At 41.8% G+C, this 16375-nt stretch overlaps 1 protein-coding gene across 1 annotated transcript in view; it reads left to right on the forward strand.

The window, feature by feature from the left end:
- Nucleotides 1–6006: 6006 nt before the first annotated feature.
- celf6 (CUGBP Elav-like family member 6) overlaps nucleotides 6007–16375 on the forward strand; it is a 218465-nt gene continuing 208096 nt past the window's right edge. The window contains exon 1 of the mRNA XM_056412358.1: nucleotides 6007–6214. Coding sequence (XP_056268333.1) covers nucleotides 6034–6214 — 181 coding nt within the window. The 5' untranslated portion in view covers nucleotides 6007–6033. The remainder of the gene's footprint in view (nucleotides 6215–16375) is intronic.

A 16375-nucleotide genomic window follows, 5' to 3' on the forward strand; every position in this document is an offset into this window, starting at 1 on the left:
TGTAGAACATGTACCTGTGTTCACATGTAGAACATGTACCTGTGTTCACATGTATAGAACATGTACCTGTGTTCACATGTAGAACATGTACCTGTGTTCACATGTATAGAACATGTACCTGTGTTCACATGTAGAACATGTACCTGTGTTCACATGTAGAACATGTACCTGTGTTCACATGTAGAACATGTACCTGTGTTCACATGTAGAACATGTACCTGTGTTCACATGTAGAACATGTACCTGTGTTCACATGTATAGAACATGTACCTGTGTTCACATGTAGAACATGTACCTGTGTTCACATGTAGAACATGTACCTGTGTTCACATGTAGAACATGTACCTGTGTTCACATGTAGAACATGTACCTGTGTTCACATGTAGAACATGTACCTGTGTTCACATGTAGAACATGTACCTGTGTTCACATGTATAGAACATGTACCTGTGTTCACATGTAGAACATGTACCTGTGTTCACATGTATAGAACATGTACCTGTGTTCACATGTAGAACATGTACCTGTGTTCACATGTAGAACATGTACCTGTGTTCACATGTATAGAACATGTACCTGTGTTCACATGTATAGAACATGTACCTGTGTTCACATGTATAGAACATGTACCTGTGTTCACATGTAGAACATGTACCTGTGTTCACATGTATAGAACATGTACCTGTGTTCACATGTAGAACATGTACCTGTGTTCACATGTATAGAACATGTACCTGTGTTCACATGTAGAACATGTACCTGTGTTCACATGTATAGAACATGTACCTGTGTTCACATGTAGAACATGTACCTGTGTTCACATGTAGAACATGTACCTGTGTTCACATGTAGAACATGTACCTGTGTTCACATGTAGAACATGTACCTGTGTTCACATGTATAGAACATGTACCTGTGTTCACATGTAGAACATGTACCTGTGTTCACATGTAGAACATGTACCTGTGTTCACATGTATAGAACATGTACCTGTGTTCACATGTAGAACATGTACCTGTGTTCACATGTATAGAACATGTACCTGTGTTCACATGTAGAACATGTACCTGTGTTCACATGTATAGAACATGTACCTGTGTTCACATGTAGAACATGTACCTGTGTTCACATGTATAGAACATGTACCTGTGTTCACATGTAGAACATGTACCTGTGTTCACATGTATAGAACATGTACCTGTGTTCACATGTAGAACATGTACCTGTGTTCACATGTATAGAACATGTACCTGTGTTCACATGTAGAACATGTACCTGTGTTCACATGTAGAACATGTACCTGTGTTCACATGTATAGAACATGTACCTGTGTTCACATGTAGAACATGTACCTGTGTTCACATGTAGAACATGTACCTGTGTTCACATGTATAGAACATGTACCTGTGTTCACATGTAGAACATGTACCTGTGTTCACATGTAGAACATGTACCTGTGTTCACATGTAGAACATGTATCTGTGTTCACATGTAGAACATGTACCTGTGTTCACATGTAGAACATGTACCTGTGTTCACATGTAGAACATGTACCTGTGTTCACATGTAGAACATGTACCTGTGTTCACATGTATAGAACATGTACCTGTGTTCACATGTATAGAACATGTACCTGTGTTCACATGTAGAACATGTACCTGTGTTCACATGTATAGAACATGTACCTGTGTTCACATGTATAGAACATGTACCTGTGTTCACATGTAGAACATGTACCTGTGTTCACATGTATAGAACATGTACCTGTGTTCACATGTAGAACATGTACCTGTGTTCACATGTATAGAACATGTACCTGTGTTCACATGTATAGAACATGTACCTGTGTTCACATGTATAGAACATGTACCTGTGTTCACATGTAGAACATGTACCTGTGTTCACATGTATAGAACATGTACCTGTGTTCACATGTATAGAACATGTACCTGTGTTCACATGTAGAACATGTACCTGTGTTCACATGTAGAACATGTACCTGTGTTCACATGTATAGAACATGTACCTGTGTTCACATGTAGAACATGTACCTGTGTTCACATGTATAGAACATGTACCTGTGTTCACATGTAGAACATGTACCTGTGTTCACATGTAGAACATGTACCTGTGTTCACATGTAGAACATGTACCTGTGTTCACATGTATAGAACATGTACCTGTGTTCACATGTAGAACATGTACCTGTGTTCACATGTATAGAACATGTACCTGTGTTCACATGTAGAACATGTACCTGTGTTCACATGTATAGAACATGTACCTGTGTTCACATGTAGAACATGTACCTGTGTTCACATGTATAGAACATGTACCTGTGTTCACATGTAGAACATGTACCTGTGTTCACATGTAGAACATGTACCTGTGTTCACATGTATAGAACATGTACCTGTGTTCACATGTAGAACATGTACCTGTGTTCACATGTATAGAACATGTACCTGTGTTCACATGTAGAACATGTACCTGTGTTCACATGTATAGAACATGTACCTGTGTTCACATGTAGAACATGTACCTGTGTTCACATGTAGAACATGTACCTGTGTTCACATGTATAGAACATGTACCTGTGTTCACATGTATAGAACATGTACCTGTGTTCACATGTAGAACATGTACCTGTGTTCACATGTATAGAACATGTACCTGTGTTCACATGTAGAACATGTACCTGTGTTCACATGTAGAACATGTACCTGTGTTCACATGTATAGAACATGTACATGTGTTCACATGTATAGAACATGTACCTGTGTTCACATGTAGAACATGTACCTGTGTTCACATGTAGAACATGTACCTGTGTTCACATGTATAGAACATGTACCTGTGTTCACATGTAGAACATGTACCTGTGTTCACATGTATAGAACATGTACCTGTGTTCACATGTATATAACATGTACCTGTGTTCACATGTATAGAACATGTACCTGTGTTCACATGTAGAACATGTACCTGTGTTCACATGTATAGAACATGTACCTGTGTTCACATGTATATAACATGTACCTGTGTTCACATGTAGAACATGTACCTGTGTTCACATGTAGAACATGTACCTGTGTTCACATGTAGAACATGTACCTGTGTTCACATGTAGAACATGTACCTGTGTTCACATGTATAGAACATGTACCTGTGTTCACATGTAGAACATGTACCTGTGTTCACATGTAGAACATGTACCTGTGTTCACATGTATAGAACATGTACCTGTGTTCACATGTATAGAACATGTACCTGTGTTCACATGTAGAACATGTACCTGTGTTCACATGTATAGAACATGTACCTGTGTTCACATGTAGAACATGTACCTGTGTTCACATGTAGAACATGTACCTGTGTTCACATGTAGAACATGTACCTGTGTTCACATGTATAGAACATGTACCTGTGTTCACATGTATAGAACATGTACCTGTGTTCACATGTAGAACATGTGCCTGTGTTCACATGTATAGAACATGTACCTGTGTTCACATGTAGAACATGTACCTGTGTTCACATGTAGAACATGTACCTGTGTTCACATGTAGAACATGTACCTGTGTTCACATGTAGCTCCAGCTCTCTGGCTCTGTTTCTTGGTTCAGAACCACGGACAGCGACCGCTTTGCATCCTGAGGTCTGAACCATCCACAACCACTAGGGGTTTATTTACCTCCTTATTGCTCCTCTGTTTCAGTGGAGAGAGAGAGGGGGGGGGGGAGAGAGAGAGGAGGGAAAGAGAGGGGATAGAGAGAGGGAGAGAGAGAGTGATAGGGGAGAGATAGAGAGAGATAAGGGGGAAGAGTGAGGGGAGAGAGAGGGGGAGAAGAGAGAGCGTGAACAGGTAGTTTATTTATCTCCTTATTGTTTCTCTTTTAGAGTGGAGATCGAGAGAGAAAGAGAGAGAGAGAGAGGCCTAGGTGGTGCATCCCATCGCGGTGCCATCTTTTTTAATTATTCAGCCCACTACGCCTCTGATGAGAATAAAAACAGTTTTCAAATGAAAGAAACTTCTAGAGTGAAAAGAAATGAGAAATACGATGAAAAGTGAACGAACGTCCTGACGCTCTGGAGGAGAGGAGAGATCACGCCACCGCGGCCTGAATGTGTCCTTCAATGTCAACCTCTTGGAGTTTTGAACTATTTACTCATTTTATCAACAGGAACATCAGTTTTATATTATACTTAAAGCCACGTGATATTCAGAATTGTATTTGTTGGAGCTATTTATTTTGACATTTGAAGGGAATGAAACAATCAAGGAGACAGGGGAGTGGCTGAAGGCAGGTGAAGGGAATGAAACAATCAAGGAGACAGGGGAGTGGCTGAGGGCAGGTGAAGGGAATGAAACAATCAAGGGGATAGGAGTGGCTGAGGGCAGGTGAAGGGAATGAAACAATTTAACACAATAATACCTGTAGTGGCCATTTGTCCAATAAATAAAATAAAACTATCAATCAAATGGCCACTGTCACACCCTTAACTTCCATGACAAATAGATTATATTTAAGCAATAAGGTAGGAGAGGCAGTACTGTATCGTCAATAATGTCCACTTCAGGTGTATTTACTCATTTCATCAACAAGAAGATCTGTGCTTTAAATTAAACTTAACACCATGTGCTATTTATATTTGTGTGTATGTTTAAATTGGCCCTTGACTTCCATCACAAATAGACTATATATTATAATATTAGTCCAGTCGAGCACAGTACTAGCAGTATAGCTCTCAGTCATCCAGGTAGTTAACTCACCTGCGTCCTGATTGGACGGTTGGATTGAACACCACCTGCTCCTGAGGTTCAGGGTGGAGAACCGCAGCTGGAGAACATGTCCGGCTTCCCATGGAGTCCTCTGGACCTTCAGCTGCTGTCTTCTTAAACATCTGAGCATCCCTCTTTGTTTAGGCTCATGAATGCCACATGACTATTAGTACAGCAGCTCACCTGGTCAGGTGTCAGGCTCAGGTGTCTCTGGTGCCATCAGTCGTCAGTATGACAACATAGAATGCAAATGTATGAAATATATAATTCACCAGCAATAAAGGAGACTTGTTATTACAAACTGGGAAACACAAATGTTGATTTCCCAAGCTTTGCACTCTTATTAAAATATATTATCTGTCTATGAATATATTTATATGAATATTCATGTAAATAAGATAAATAAAGCCGGTTTATTCATGTGAAAGAAAGTCAACAGTTCAGTGGAATAATAACACTAATAATAATATTAATACTACTTGTAATAATAATAAATAAATAATCATATTCATATTATTTATTTTTTTAATCAATATTAATAATAATAACAATAAATGAAATGAATAAAATAAATAAAATAAATAAAATAAATAAAATAAATGAAATAAATGAAATGAATGAAATGAATGAAATAAAATAAATAAAATAAATACAATAAATAAAATAAATAAAATATTAATAATAATATTAATAATTATATTAATAATAATATTAATAATAATAACAATACTACTAATAATGCATGTAATTCATATATAAATACATGTTGTGCGTTCATATCCTCCACCCTGTGGAGTCTCAGTCCTCCTGCTCTCTGGTTGGTTCTGGCCCGCGCGCGCGTTATGCAAAACATGTGGTGGGCGTGGTCGCCGAAGAGTACGAGGTGACGTCACATAGAAGGGTGGGGGGGCGTACAAAATAAGAAACACATAAAGCATAAGAAAAAAATAAATACGGCTTATTCCAAAAAACAAGGTGGGGGCGTAAAGAGAAGTAGAGAGGGAGGGAAAAACCGGAGGAGTCGGGAGAGAGAGGACGATATAACAGGGTGGGGGGGAGAGTGCAGTACAGACAGAGAGAGAGAGAGAGAGAGAGAGAGAGAGAGAGAGAGCGAGAGCGAGAGCGAGAGAGAGAGAGAGAGAGAGAGCGCAGCAGCTCGCCGGCCCATTGAAGGAAAGATGGCTACAGTCGCTGCGAACGGAGTGCAGCAGGAGAATGGCTTCAGCACCACGAACAGCACCGCCGGAAGGATGAACGGGCTCGCCATCGGTCAGAACACCATCCCGATGAAGGACCACGACGCCATCAAGCTCTTCATCGGCCAGATCCCCCGGAACCTGGAGGAGAAGGACCTGAAGCCCCTGTTTGAGGAATTCGGAAAGATATACGAACTCACTGTGCTGAAGGACAGATTCACGGGAATGCATAAAGGTTGGTTCCACGTCTTTACTTTAGTGTTCTCCTTTTTGGTGCGGATTGAAATGGAGAGAGAGAGAGAGAGAGATAGAGAGAGATGGAGGTGTTGGGGGGAGAGAGAGAGAGAGAAATAAGAGTGTCCCGATTCAGTCGTGGGGCAGAGAGCATGAAAAGTGTGTTAATGTGCAGATGTTTGGGACAGAGTGGGAGCCCCTGGAGCCTTCACACCTACACGCACGCGCGCGCTCGCACACACACACACACACACACACACACACACACACACACACACACATGCATACACACACCCACACACGTTAAGGCGTAAGAGGCAGCACACGTGGAAGTGGAGGGTGGATGGCTGCAGCCCGTCCACGTGAATACTACAGCTGGAGAAACGCCTTTGTGTGTTTACATTGACTCTCATGTGCCGGAGGCCCCCCCCCCCCCCCCGAGGGGGCGGGGACAGGCACGCGCTCGGTGCTGTGTTATTCCTGCAGAAATATCTCTACACTCAACTCAAGAAGAGAGGAACAAAACAAAAATCTAAATCCGTCTCACAGATCCATCTGCAGCATTTAAAAAAAATAAGATGCATGAAACGCGTTCCGGGGGAGTGGAGCGCGCGCTCTGGTGATTACCGGGCTGCTTTGACCCCTTTTACCCGGGTAAGATGTCGCCTGCTCACCGGCGGATCACGGTATTTACCCGGCAGCTGTTTTTGTAGTGATGCTCCGTGGGCGGGATGCAGCCAGGAAGTCCACAGCGGGGGCTGGAGTCCGGCACGCGCCGCGTCTCCTCCTGCCCCCATTGTCCGACCCAAGCCGGATCAGTGTTAGTAATTAGTCACGGATCAATTCTAATGACAGATATGAGGGAGAGAGACAGAGGTTTGAGGGTGATGATGTCATAACAATTAAAAGTCCCAGTCTGGTATGAAATACATAAAATAACTAATATTATAAAACAAACCACGTGTAGCTTCGTTTTGCATTCAGATGTTTATCTTGTTTTTTAAAAATTATTTCATGACAAGCCTTGACATGCACCGCATGCAGCTGTTCTAATATAGTGTTTATTCATCTTCTATTGTGATTAAGGGAAATCAAATAATCATTGAAAAGTAATAACGCAACTGAATATTATCACTATTATATATATTGAAAGAATTTCAGACATTTTAATATGTGTTAATGTGTTAAATATTAATCTTATCGAAATGAACGTTCACCAGGTGAGACTTCCAGCACCGAGCCACCATGAGCCGGCAGCACAGGGCAGCACTATTATGGGATGGCTCTGCATGTTTTAGACATATAGATCATAATTGTGTTGTAACATTTAAAATCACACACACACACACACACACAGATATGAGTTCATGCTTTGCTTCACATGTGCAGCCCTGAAGGTCTCCATGCAACACCTGCCCCCCCCCCCCCCCCCTCTGAAGCCCCATGTGATCGATTAAAACAATATTTCTGATGTTCGTGTTGTTTACGCCCGTCCTCAACCATCCCTGAATGTCAACACTCTGGAGGACGGTTAATCCTGTTACAGAGCCAGACTGTATGCCCCCCCCCCCCCCCCCAGCCAAGGCCACTTTGATGTGTGCATTATGCCCACTTCATCCAGCGTGACATTCAAAGTCACTTTGGGAGCACCGACGTGCACTTTTAATAAGATTTCACCGACGCATTATACGGATGAGTTTTTTTTTCTTCTTCTCTTCCTCCTTATTGGCCACTTATCTAAAGCGTGTTGGCGCCTCGCAGCGTCGACGTGTGACACCTGTAGGCCGAAAGCAAGACGGAAGCAGAGTGAGGAAATGGGATTAGCATCGTTCCCAAAAACAGGAACGTGTGGAGTTTAAATCTGTGAATGAACGACGGCTCGGAAGCTCACAGAAGTCTTTTGCCGGGTAATTGAAGGTAAATCTGTTCCTGTAAAAGTACTTCAAACTGAGTTATATTGTAAACAACACACCAAGGTCAGCACAGCAGTCTTCGAGACTCTTAAACTTTTTTTATTAACACTAATTAATTTGATTTAATTTGACAAGCAATCCCATCTCAAAGCCCACTTACTGGCTATTGTCTGCAGCTCACGCAGACTCCATGTAAAACGTAATTGTTTCAGAAATAAAGGAGTGAAACTACCCAAATGGTACATAAGTCCTCCTTATAAAGTAAGTGAGCAAAACTGAATGATAATTAAAAAACATTATGAATATTTTGTATGAATATATTAGAAATCTCCTCATTTAGCAGCTGAAATCAATTGGAATATAAAACCTAAACTCGAAAAGGGAAGTTTTATTTGATAAAGTTTTATATTCAAAAGGTCCAGTGTGTAGCATTTCGGGGAATCTAGTGGCAGTATGGAATATAACATCCAAAAATATGTTTTTTTCCGTGTTTATATCACCTGAAGATAAGAATCATTGTGTTTTTGTTAACTTAGAAGTATTTTATATATATATATATATATGGAGCAGGTTCCCTCCACAGTTATAATATATTATGAATAAATCACAGAAATTATAAACAAAGACTTCTGAAAAGTGAAGCTGATGCGGAAGTGCCTTACACGTGCATTCTCTCTAATGGCCAGCAGGGGGCGACACCTCTGCAAGAAGAAGTGTCAGATTGTATGTAAATCTACGATAAAATGTCTTCTAACTGGACGAATGAGCTCATCAAACATCGTAAACTCAAATCCACGTCGGTCTCATCACCAGTTTTAAGTCTTTCGGTGTGTTTTCGGTTCATGAACGTCGACGGTGACACGCTCGATCGTCTGAAGACGTCTCGCTTGGCGTTTCATCGTTCTTTACGTCACCTTATCGTCTCACTTCGGCAAGATTGATGAAGTCAAAATGCTAAACTCAAGGCTTCAGAAGTCCACTTCTTAATTAAAAACCTTCTCCCTTGGAGATAGAGGAGAATAAAAACAATGCTAAAGGCAGCGATGGATTAGCATTCATCAGATCTGTAAATAAACAAAAGTTTTAATACATTAAATCAAAATACAGGGAGATATTATGGTATGTTCAGTTTAGATTTGGCTATTATTATTATTATTATTATGGTTGTTTTTATTATTATTATTATTTTCTTTACCTGCCAATAACTATTTATTATTATAATTATAATAATAATAATAATCATAATATAAAAATTATAATAATAATAATAACAATTATAATAAGACAATTAAAAATAAATAAAAGGAAGTTCTATAAAGAGTTAAATAATGTTCAGCGTTCGGGCAGCATAATAATAATAATAATAATAATAATCATGATACAACATAATAATAACAATAACAAATTAAATAATAATAATAATAACAATAATAACAATAGAAATAATAATAATAATAATAATAATACGCTGACATTTAATTATTTGATTATGCTGCTCATCCAAAAAGTTTCATTCTTTTAATGTGTTGGGGGTGAGGCTGTCCGCGTTGCTCATTTCATGACATCACCGTGTATAGATATTATAAACATAGATAGACGACACATCTCCCTCCCTGCCACTTATACGAGTGTTCAAACATCTGCACCCCGTCACACACTCCGAACAGTCCAGTGGAGACTCCTCTGAGCGAGAGGTTGTACTTTACCCATGAATACATTGACAAATGTTCCACACGCTGTGTAGCGATCGTTAAGATCCTCCGTTAGCTAGTGAGGCAAACAGTGGATTTGTTCTCTCGCTATTATGTCAACGTCCCGGGAGGCTCACACACTTCACACATTCAACTCCACATTTATATCATAAATAAAACCTCCAGCAGAGTTAATAGGAAATAATCAGCTTGGCTCCACATTCCCTAAAAAACAGAGTTCATAAATATTTAGTGCATGGATTCATTTTAAAATCCATCTTTGAGCTCAGTTTGTGCTTCAGAGATTTGATTTGTTACTGGTAGATGAAATATTATATGATATTATAGACATTATAAATATATATATAATGTATGTAATATATATATATATATATAAATATATATATATATAATTTCTGTAATATATATATATATATACTATTTATTTACACATAATTATATATATATATTGTATGTAATATATATATATATATTACATACATTATATATATATATATATTTACACATATTCATATATTTATATTTACACATATTTATATACATATAATGTACGTAATATATATATATATATATTAGTGCTGTGAAAAATAACGCGTTAACTCAGTTAATCCAATTACAGGTTTAACTAGTTATTTTTTTTTAGCGCATTTAACGCATGCGCAGAATAAGCTTCCAATCCGTCTGTTGTTGGTCGTCCGGACGAAAAAAAAGTCACTTGCAAAATGAGCTTCCAATCCATCACTTCAATCTGAACTCTGTCCGCTCTCATGCAGACGGTCTGTTCATCGGTAATGATCCTTCCGCAGGTTCACCTCCGGAAACCTTGTGACGACTTTTACTTCCTGTAGATCAGGGTCTCAACACGTCGATCGCGACCTGCCAGTCGATCGCGGCGTAGTGTCGGCAGATCGCATGACATTAAAAAGATTGGCCCGCCCCCTGACATGTTCTCTAGAGCACGTCTTTGTTCTTTTATTAAACTAAACGTCTGTTGTTGATCGTATCTCCACAGCAGCATGTCATTTCTGTCTCTTCGCGTTGCGTTAACACTTATCGATCTCCGTCTGGCGCGCCACAGAGCTCCGTGCGCGCGCATCGGGACCGAGCAAAAAAAGTCACTTGTCAATCTGTCCCCCTGTCCGGGCCGGTGAGGTTTCAGCTTTGCAGCGGTGTCCCCGCCGTCCCTTTCATCACGGCCCAGTTCATGAAGAAAACCCACACAGTCAGTTTGCCTCAGCAGCTGCTAGAGGAAGACTAGAGGCCTTTAGATTGTATCATGGTGGAGTTAATGGTTGACAAACAAGAGAAACATGTTCTGTTTAACCCTCCTGTTACCTTTACATTTACTAACATATTTTACCCTCGGGGTCAATTTGACCCCAGCAATTAAAACCTCCAGAAAATTATTAGAATTAATATTGCTTCCCAAGTTTAAGTGTGAGGTACTTTATGTTTGTTTGTTGACGACCTAAATATCCCTTTAAATAAATAAAAAAGTTGATATTTCTGATATGTTTGACACAGTGAAAAACAGCCTGGGGTCAAATTGACCCCAAAGAACACCGACATTAAACATTGAATGGGGTCAAATTGACCCGAAAGGTAACGGGAGGGTTAAACATTCTGTTTAGGATGAAGATGTATTAATGTTCCATGTGGAAGAAAACTGCTAAATAACTGCTGAGTTGCAGCACCATTGTATAGAATAATGTATAAATGTATATATCCGTCTTTTGTCATAAATCTCTATGTTCTCACAAAATATACCGAGAATATCGGTAATATGTGATTAATCATGATTAATCCACAAAAACCTGTGATTAATCCGATTAAAATTTTTAATCGTTTCACAGCCCTAATATATATGTATATATGTGTAATATATATATATATATATTTATTTATATATATATGTGGCTGTCGGTATCAGTTATATTGAATCGTGCCGAACAGATGATTTGCAGAATAGATTTTTATTCCTGTGCCGAATAGTTTCTCCATAATGATGTATTTAAGAGATGAAAACATGTCTGCTCATGCTAATTCTCGTGCATCCCTTTTGAACAGATGTGTGTTGGGCCTTGTGGATTCTTAATTTGGGCATTTTGGGTTCTCCAGGGACTCGTCTGAATGTCTGGGGACTTTTTGTATTTCATACGTTCATCAGAGGGATTATTATTGCTGCTTGCTGATTGTCTTCTTCATTTGTTTCCTCTGCCGGGCGATCACATCCCCGGACACGCTGGCCTCTGACATCCACTTGATAGTGTGTGTGTGTGTGTGTGTGTGTGTGTGTGTGTCGTGAGGGTGCACGCAGAAACATGATGGTTCTTAAATGGTTCTTTAAAAGGCTTTGCGGTTCTACCAAGAACCATCACCTACTGAGGAACCAGATTTTTGTTTGGGGCACCTTTATAGGAAATTTGAAGAACTATTGAAGGAAATGGTTCTTTAAAGAACCCTGGTTTGAAGGTTCTATGAGACACCTTTATAGGTTATTTGAATCGGTTTTTGAGGAAATGGTTCTTTAAGGAACCCTGGATTGAAAGGTTCTCTGTGGAACCAGAAATGGTTCTACCATGGCATCACTCTGAAGAACCATATTCGGTTCCAGATGGCCCATCCATTGTTCTGTGTGTGGGATGACTCAAAAGTCCCGGCGTGCTCCCCGTCCTCGTGCTCGCCGTCCTCCCGCTCCCCGTCCTCCCGCTCCCCGTCCTCGTGCTCCCCGTCCTCGTGCTCCCCGTCCTCCCGCTCCCCGTCCTCGTGCTCGTCGTCCTCGTGCTCCCCGTCCTCGTGCTCGCCGTCCTCGTGCTCGCCGTCCTCCCGCTCGCCGTCCTCGTGCTCGCCGTCCTCGTGCTCCCCGTCCTCATGCTCGCCGTCCTCGTGCTCCCCGTCCTCGTGCTCCCCGTCCTCATGCTCGCCGTCCTCGTGCTCCCCGTCCTCGTGCTCCCCGTCCTCGTGCTCGCCGTCCTCCCACTCCCCGTCCTCGTGCTCCCCGTCCTCCCGCTCCCCGTCCTCGTGCTCCCCGTCCTCGTGCTCGCCGTCCTCGTGCTCGCCGTCCTCGTGCTCCCCGTCCTCGTGCTCGCCGTCCTCGTGCTCGCCGTCCTCGTGCTCGCCGTCCTCGTGCTCCCCGTCCTCGTGCTCCCCGTCCTCCCGCTCGCCGTCCTCGTGCTCCCCGTCCTCGTGCTCGCCGTCCTCGTGCTCGCCGTCCTCGTGCTCGCCGTCCTCCCGCTCCCCGTCCTCGTGCTCGCCGTCCTCGTGCTCGCCGTCCTCGTGCTCGCCGTCCTCCCGCTCGCCGTCCTCGTGCTCCCCGTCCTCGTGCTCGCCGTCCTCGTGCTCGCCGTCCTCGTGCTCCCCGTCCTCGTGCTCGCCGTCCTCGTGCTCCCCGTCCTCGTGCTCGCCGTCCTCGTGCTCGCCGTCCTCCCGCTCGCCGTCCTCGTGCTCGCCGTCCTCGTGCTCGCCGTCCTCCCGCTCGCCGTCCTCGTGCTCGCCGTCCTCGTGCTCCCCGTCCTCCCGCTCCCCGTCCTCCCGCTCGCCGTCCTCGTGCTCGCCGTCCTCGTGCTCGCCGTCCTCGTGCAGGTCGTGCTGTTTTCACATCCGTCTTTTCGCTGAGCTCTACATTATCATGATACTTAGTGTCAGTGGCGTGGTCGCGTGTGCATTGTTCAGACATGCTGAATGTCGGCGGGGGGCAAATCTTTTGCCTGAGTAGCGTTATCTATCACTCCGTCTGCGGCGCTGAGCGCGGGGACTCTGTGGGCGGCGCCGCGCTGCCGGGAGGAAGAGCTACAAGAGATGCTAAACATCCTCATCCATCCCCCGCTCCTCGGTGGGTCCACGCAGGGTAATGGGCTATAAATAGCCCGGCAAATTGACGTAAAAACCTCAGTAGGGCACTAATATCTAATTGCAAATGAGACATGGTATGTAACACATAGTCACAAACAAAAAAACACAATAAACACATAGTTACAAACAAAAATACTGAAGAAACACATAGTTACAAACAAAAATACTGAAGAAACACATAGTTACAAACAAAATAATATAATAAACACAGTTACAAACAAAAACCCCACAAAAAACACATAGTTACAAACAAAATGATATAATAAACACATGGTTACAAACAAAAAGAACAAGACGAGTTGAAAGAAACTACAAGTGAAGAGACGGTTGTTTCGAGAGACATAACAGATCATTTAAAGCAACAGTCACATGTTTGGGACCCTGCCTCCATTTCTTTCCTCTTGTAGCTAAAAGCAGGAAGACGTGTCAGTCCTTTAAGTTTTATGACATCATTCTCCATCATGTTCCATGATGACGGAGCAGAGGACTCAAAAGCCTTTCTTCTCATTTCCGTTCTGACGTCCCGGTCCTATGAATAGTTTTGCGGCGCTCGGCAGGTGAGCGTGAAGCGGCTGAATGAATCCTCTCGGCGTGTTCGTCTCCCGCGAGACGGCCAGGTGGTCACGTCGTTGTTTTTACAGCATTTATTTTTCTTCTTTGTAAAAATGAATTAGCATAATGTTTTTCTCCCACTTTAATGAACATTCTCGGATCGAGAAGCGTAGGAGACCCGAGGAGAGCAAACTGCTCGTGATTCATGAATTCACGACGCTAATGAATTGAAATTTTATACAAATTTGGTTTCGAATTACAGATACATGACGCCGATAATCCGATGCCTCAAAAAAGGAGAGAAAAAGCACAATTTAAGTAAGTAATTACACAAAACGTGTACCACAAACTCAAACAGGGTCTACTTTCTTCTCTTAGAATGAGTTTACAGGATCTACTTTCCTCTCTTTCAAAGAGGTTACAGGGTCTACTTTCTTCTTTTTCAACGAGTTTACAGGATCTACTTTCTTCCCTTTTTAAAGAGGTTACAGGGTCTACTTTCCTCTCTTTCAACGAGTTTAAAGGATCTACTTTCTTCTCTTCCAACTAGTTTACAGGGTCTACTTTCTTCTCCTTCAACGAGGTTACAGGGTCTACTTTCTTCCATTTGCTTTCAATATAATGTGTTGAACTTTTGCCCTTCACATAAATTATAGTGTGGTAAATTGTCTTTGATTACCAAAGTATTATTGTCACCCCACTTAACCTGCTCATCGCAGAAAGCCACCATCAAAGCCACGTTCTCCTACTTTTATTCCTTCCATTTAACGCCCCACGACTTCCCTCTGGTCCCTGGGTTGAAGCATGGTCAATTCAAAACTTTAAGGAAGGTTCAAATGTTATCTTGAGTTGTTTGATGAAGATTAATACCGTATTACATTAGAATTCATTTAGCTGGCGCTTTTCATCCAAAGCGACTTAGAATCATGTTACAGGGAGCAACTCAGGCTGAAGTGTCTTGCTCAAGGACACATGCAGTGCGGTTACATGCAATCGAATTATTGGCTTAGTCGGACTGAAATCGAATTATCCGTTTCATGTAAACACCTTAGTCGGCTATGTGCGGTCTGACTTCGGTCCGATTAACTCCCTGGATAGCTCGGTCCGATCCAGTTGATAATTCGACTCTCGCGGCATGTAACTCTGAATTCGATTCGGAACTGGACTTTGCGTCTTTGCGCATGCTCGAGATCCCTCCGCCCTCCTCCCTCCCTCCCATGTCGTGACCCGGAAGTCGAAAGAGACGATAAATTACATTCTCCGTGTACCTTCGGCGACGGCGTCTTCTCTCCGTTATCAACTCAGCCAATAGCGCCATTTGCATTCGCTGTCCTCCTATTAACACCATGGAAGAATAGTAGAGGGATGTAGCTTCGCCTCGCTCTCTGTTCGCCATCTTTCTCCAAATGTTGTTGTTGGTGGTGGTGAAGAGGTCAAGCGGAAATGGCTGTATCACCACGAGTTGTAATGAAAACAGCGCCACCTATCGTATCGGATATGACATGCTTTCGGCCAATGATTCGAATTACTCACTGCCATGTATATTGGGATAACAGCTGATCCCCCAAAAGATAGCATAGTCCGACTAAAGCAAGATTCGAATTATACCATCATGTAAACGCACTGATGGACTAGGGCGGGGGTTGAACCACCAGCCCCCTGATTGAAAGACGTATTGAAGACCTGCTAACCACTCACCGCTTATCTTACGTACCTAACGGGCATTAGAAGCACTGAATTAATCAAAAAGACAATTGTTTTTTCTCATAAATAAACATAACTTTTCTCCATTATTCAGCAAACGTAGGCAATTGGTTTCCTGATTATTTCCTAGCTTAGACTTGTCAAGTTAACTTCTTACTCTTACTTAATACAACTAGGATCTTTAAGTGGTCTGAATTGACTATTTACCGTCAACATAACATAAACATTTTTAAGTTAACTTCACTCTTATCTTTAAGTTGTCTGAATTTAAATTTTATAGTTAACCTAATTTATAATTTGTTGTTAACTATACTAATGTTTACTGCGTTTACATGAGCTGCCTAAACTTTACAATGATTGAGACATTTTATTTAGCGAGTTTTGAGTCAGTCGGTTTACTGACTTTTTTCAAGAAAAGTCAACTTATTA

The sequence above is a fragment of the Pseudoliparis swirei genome, chromosome 4, assembly GCF_029220125.1.
Source record: "Pseudoliparis swirei isolate HS2019 ecotype Mariana Trench chromosome 4, NWPU_hadal_v1, whole genome shotgun sequence".
NCBI classification, from domain to species: Eukaryota; Metazoa; Chordata; class Actinopteri; order Perciformes; family Liparidae; genus Pseudoliparis; species Pseudoliparis swirei.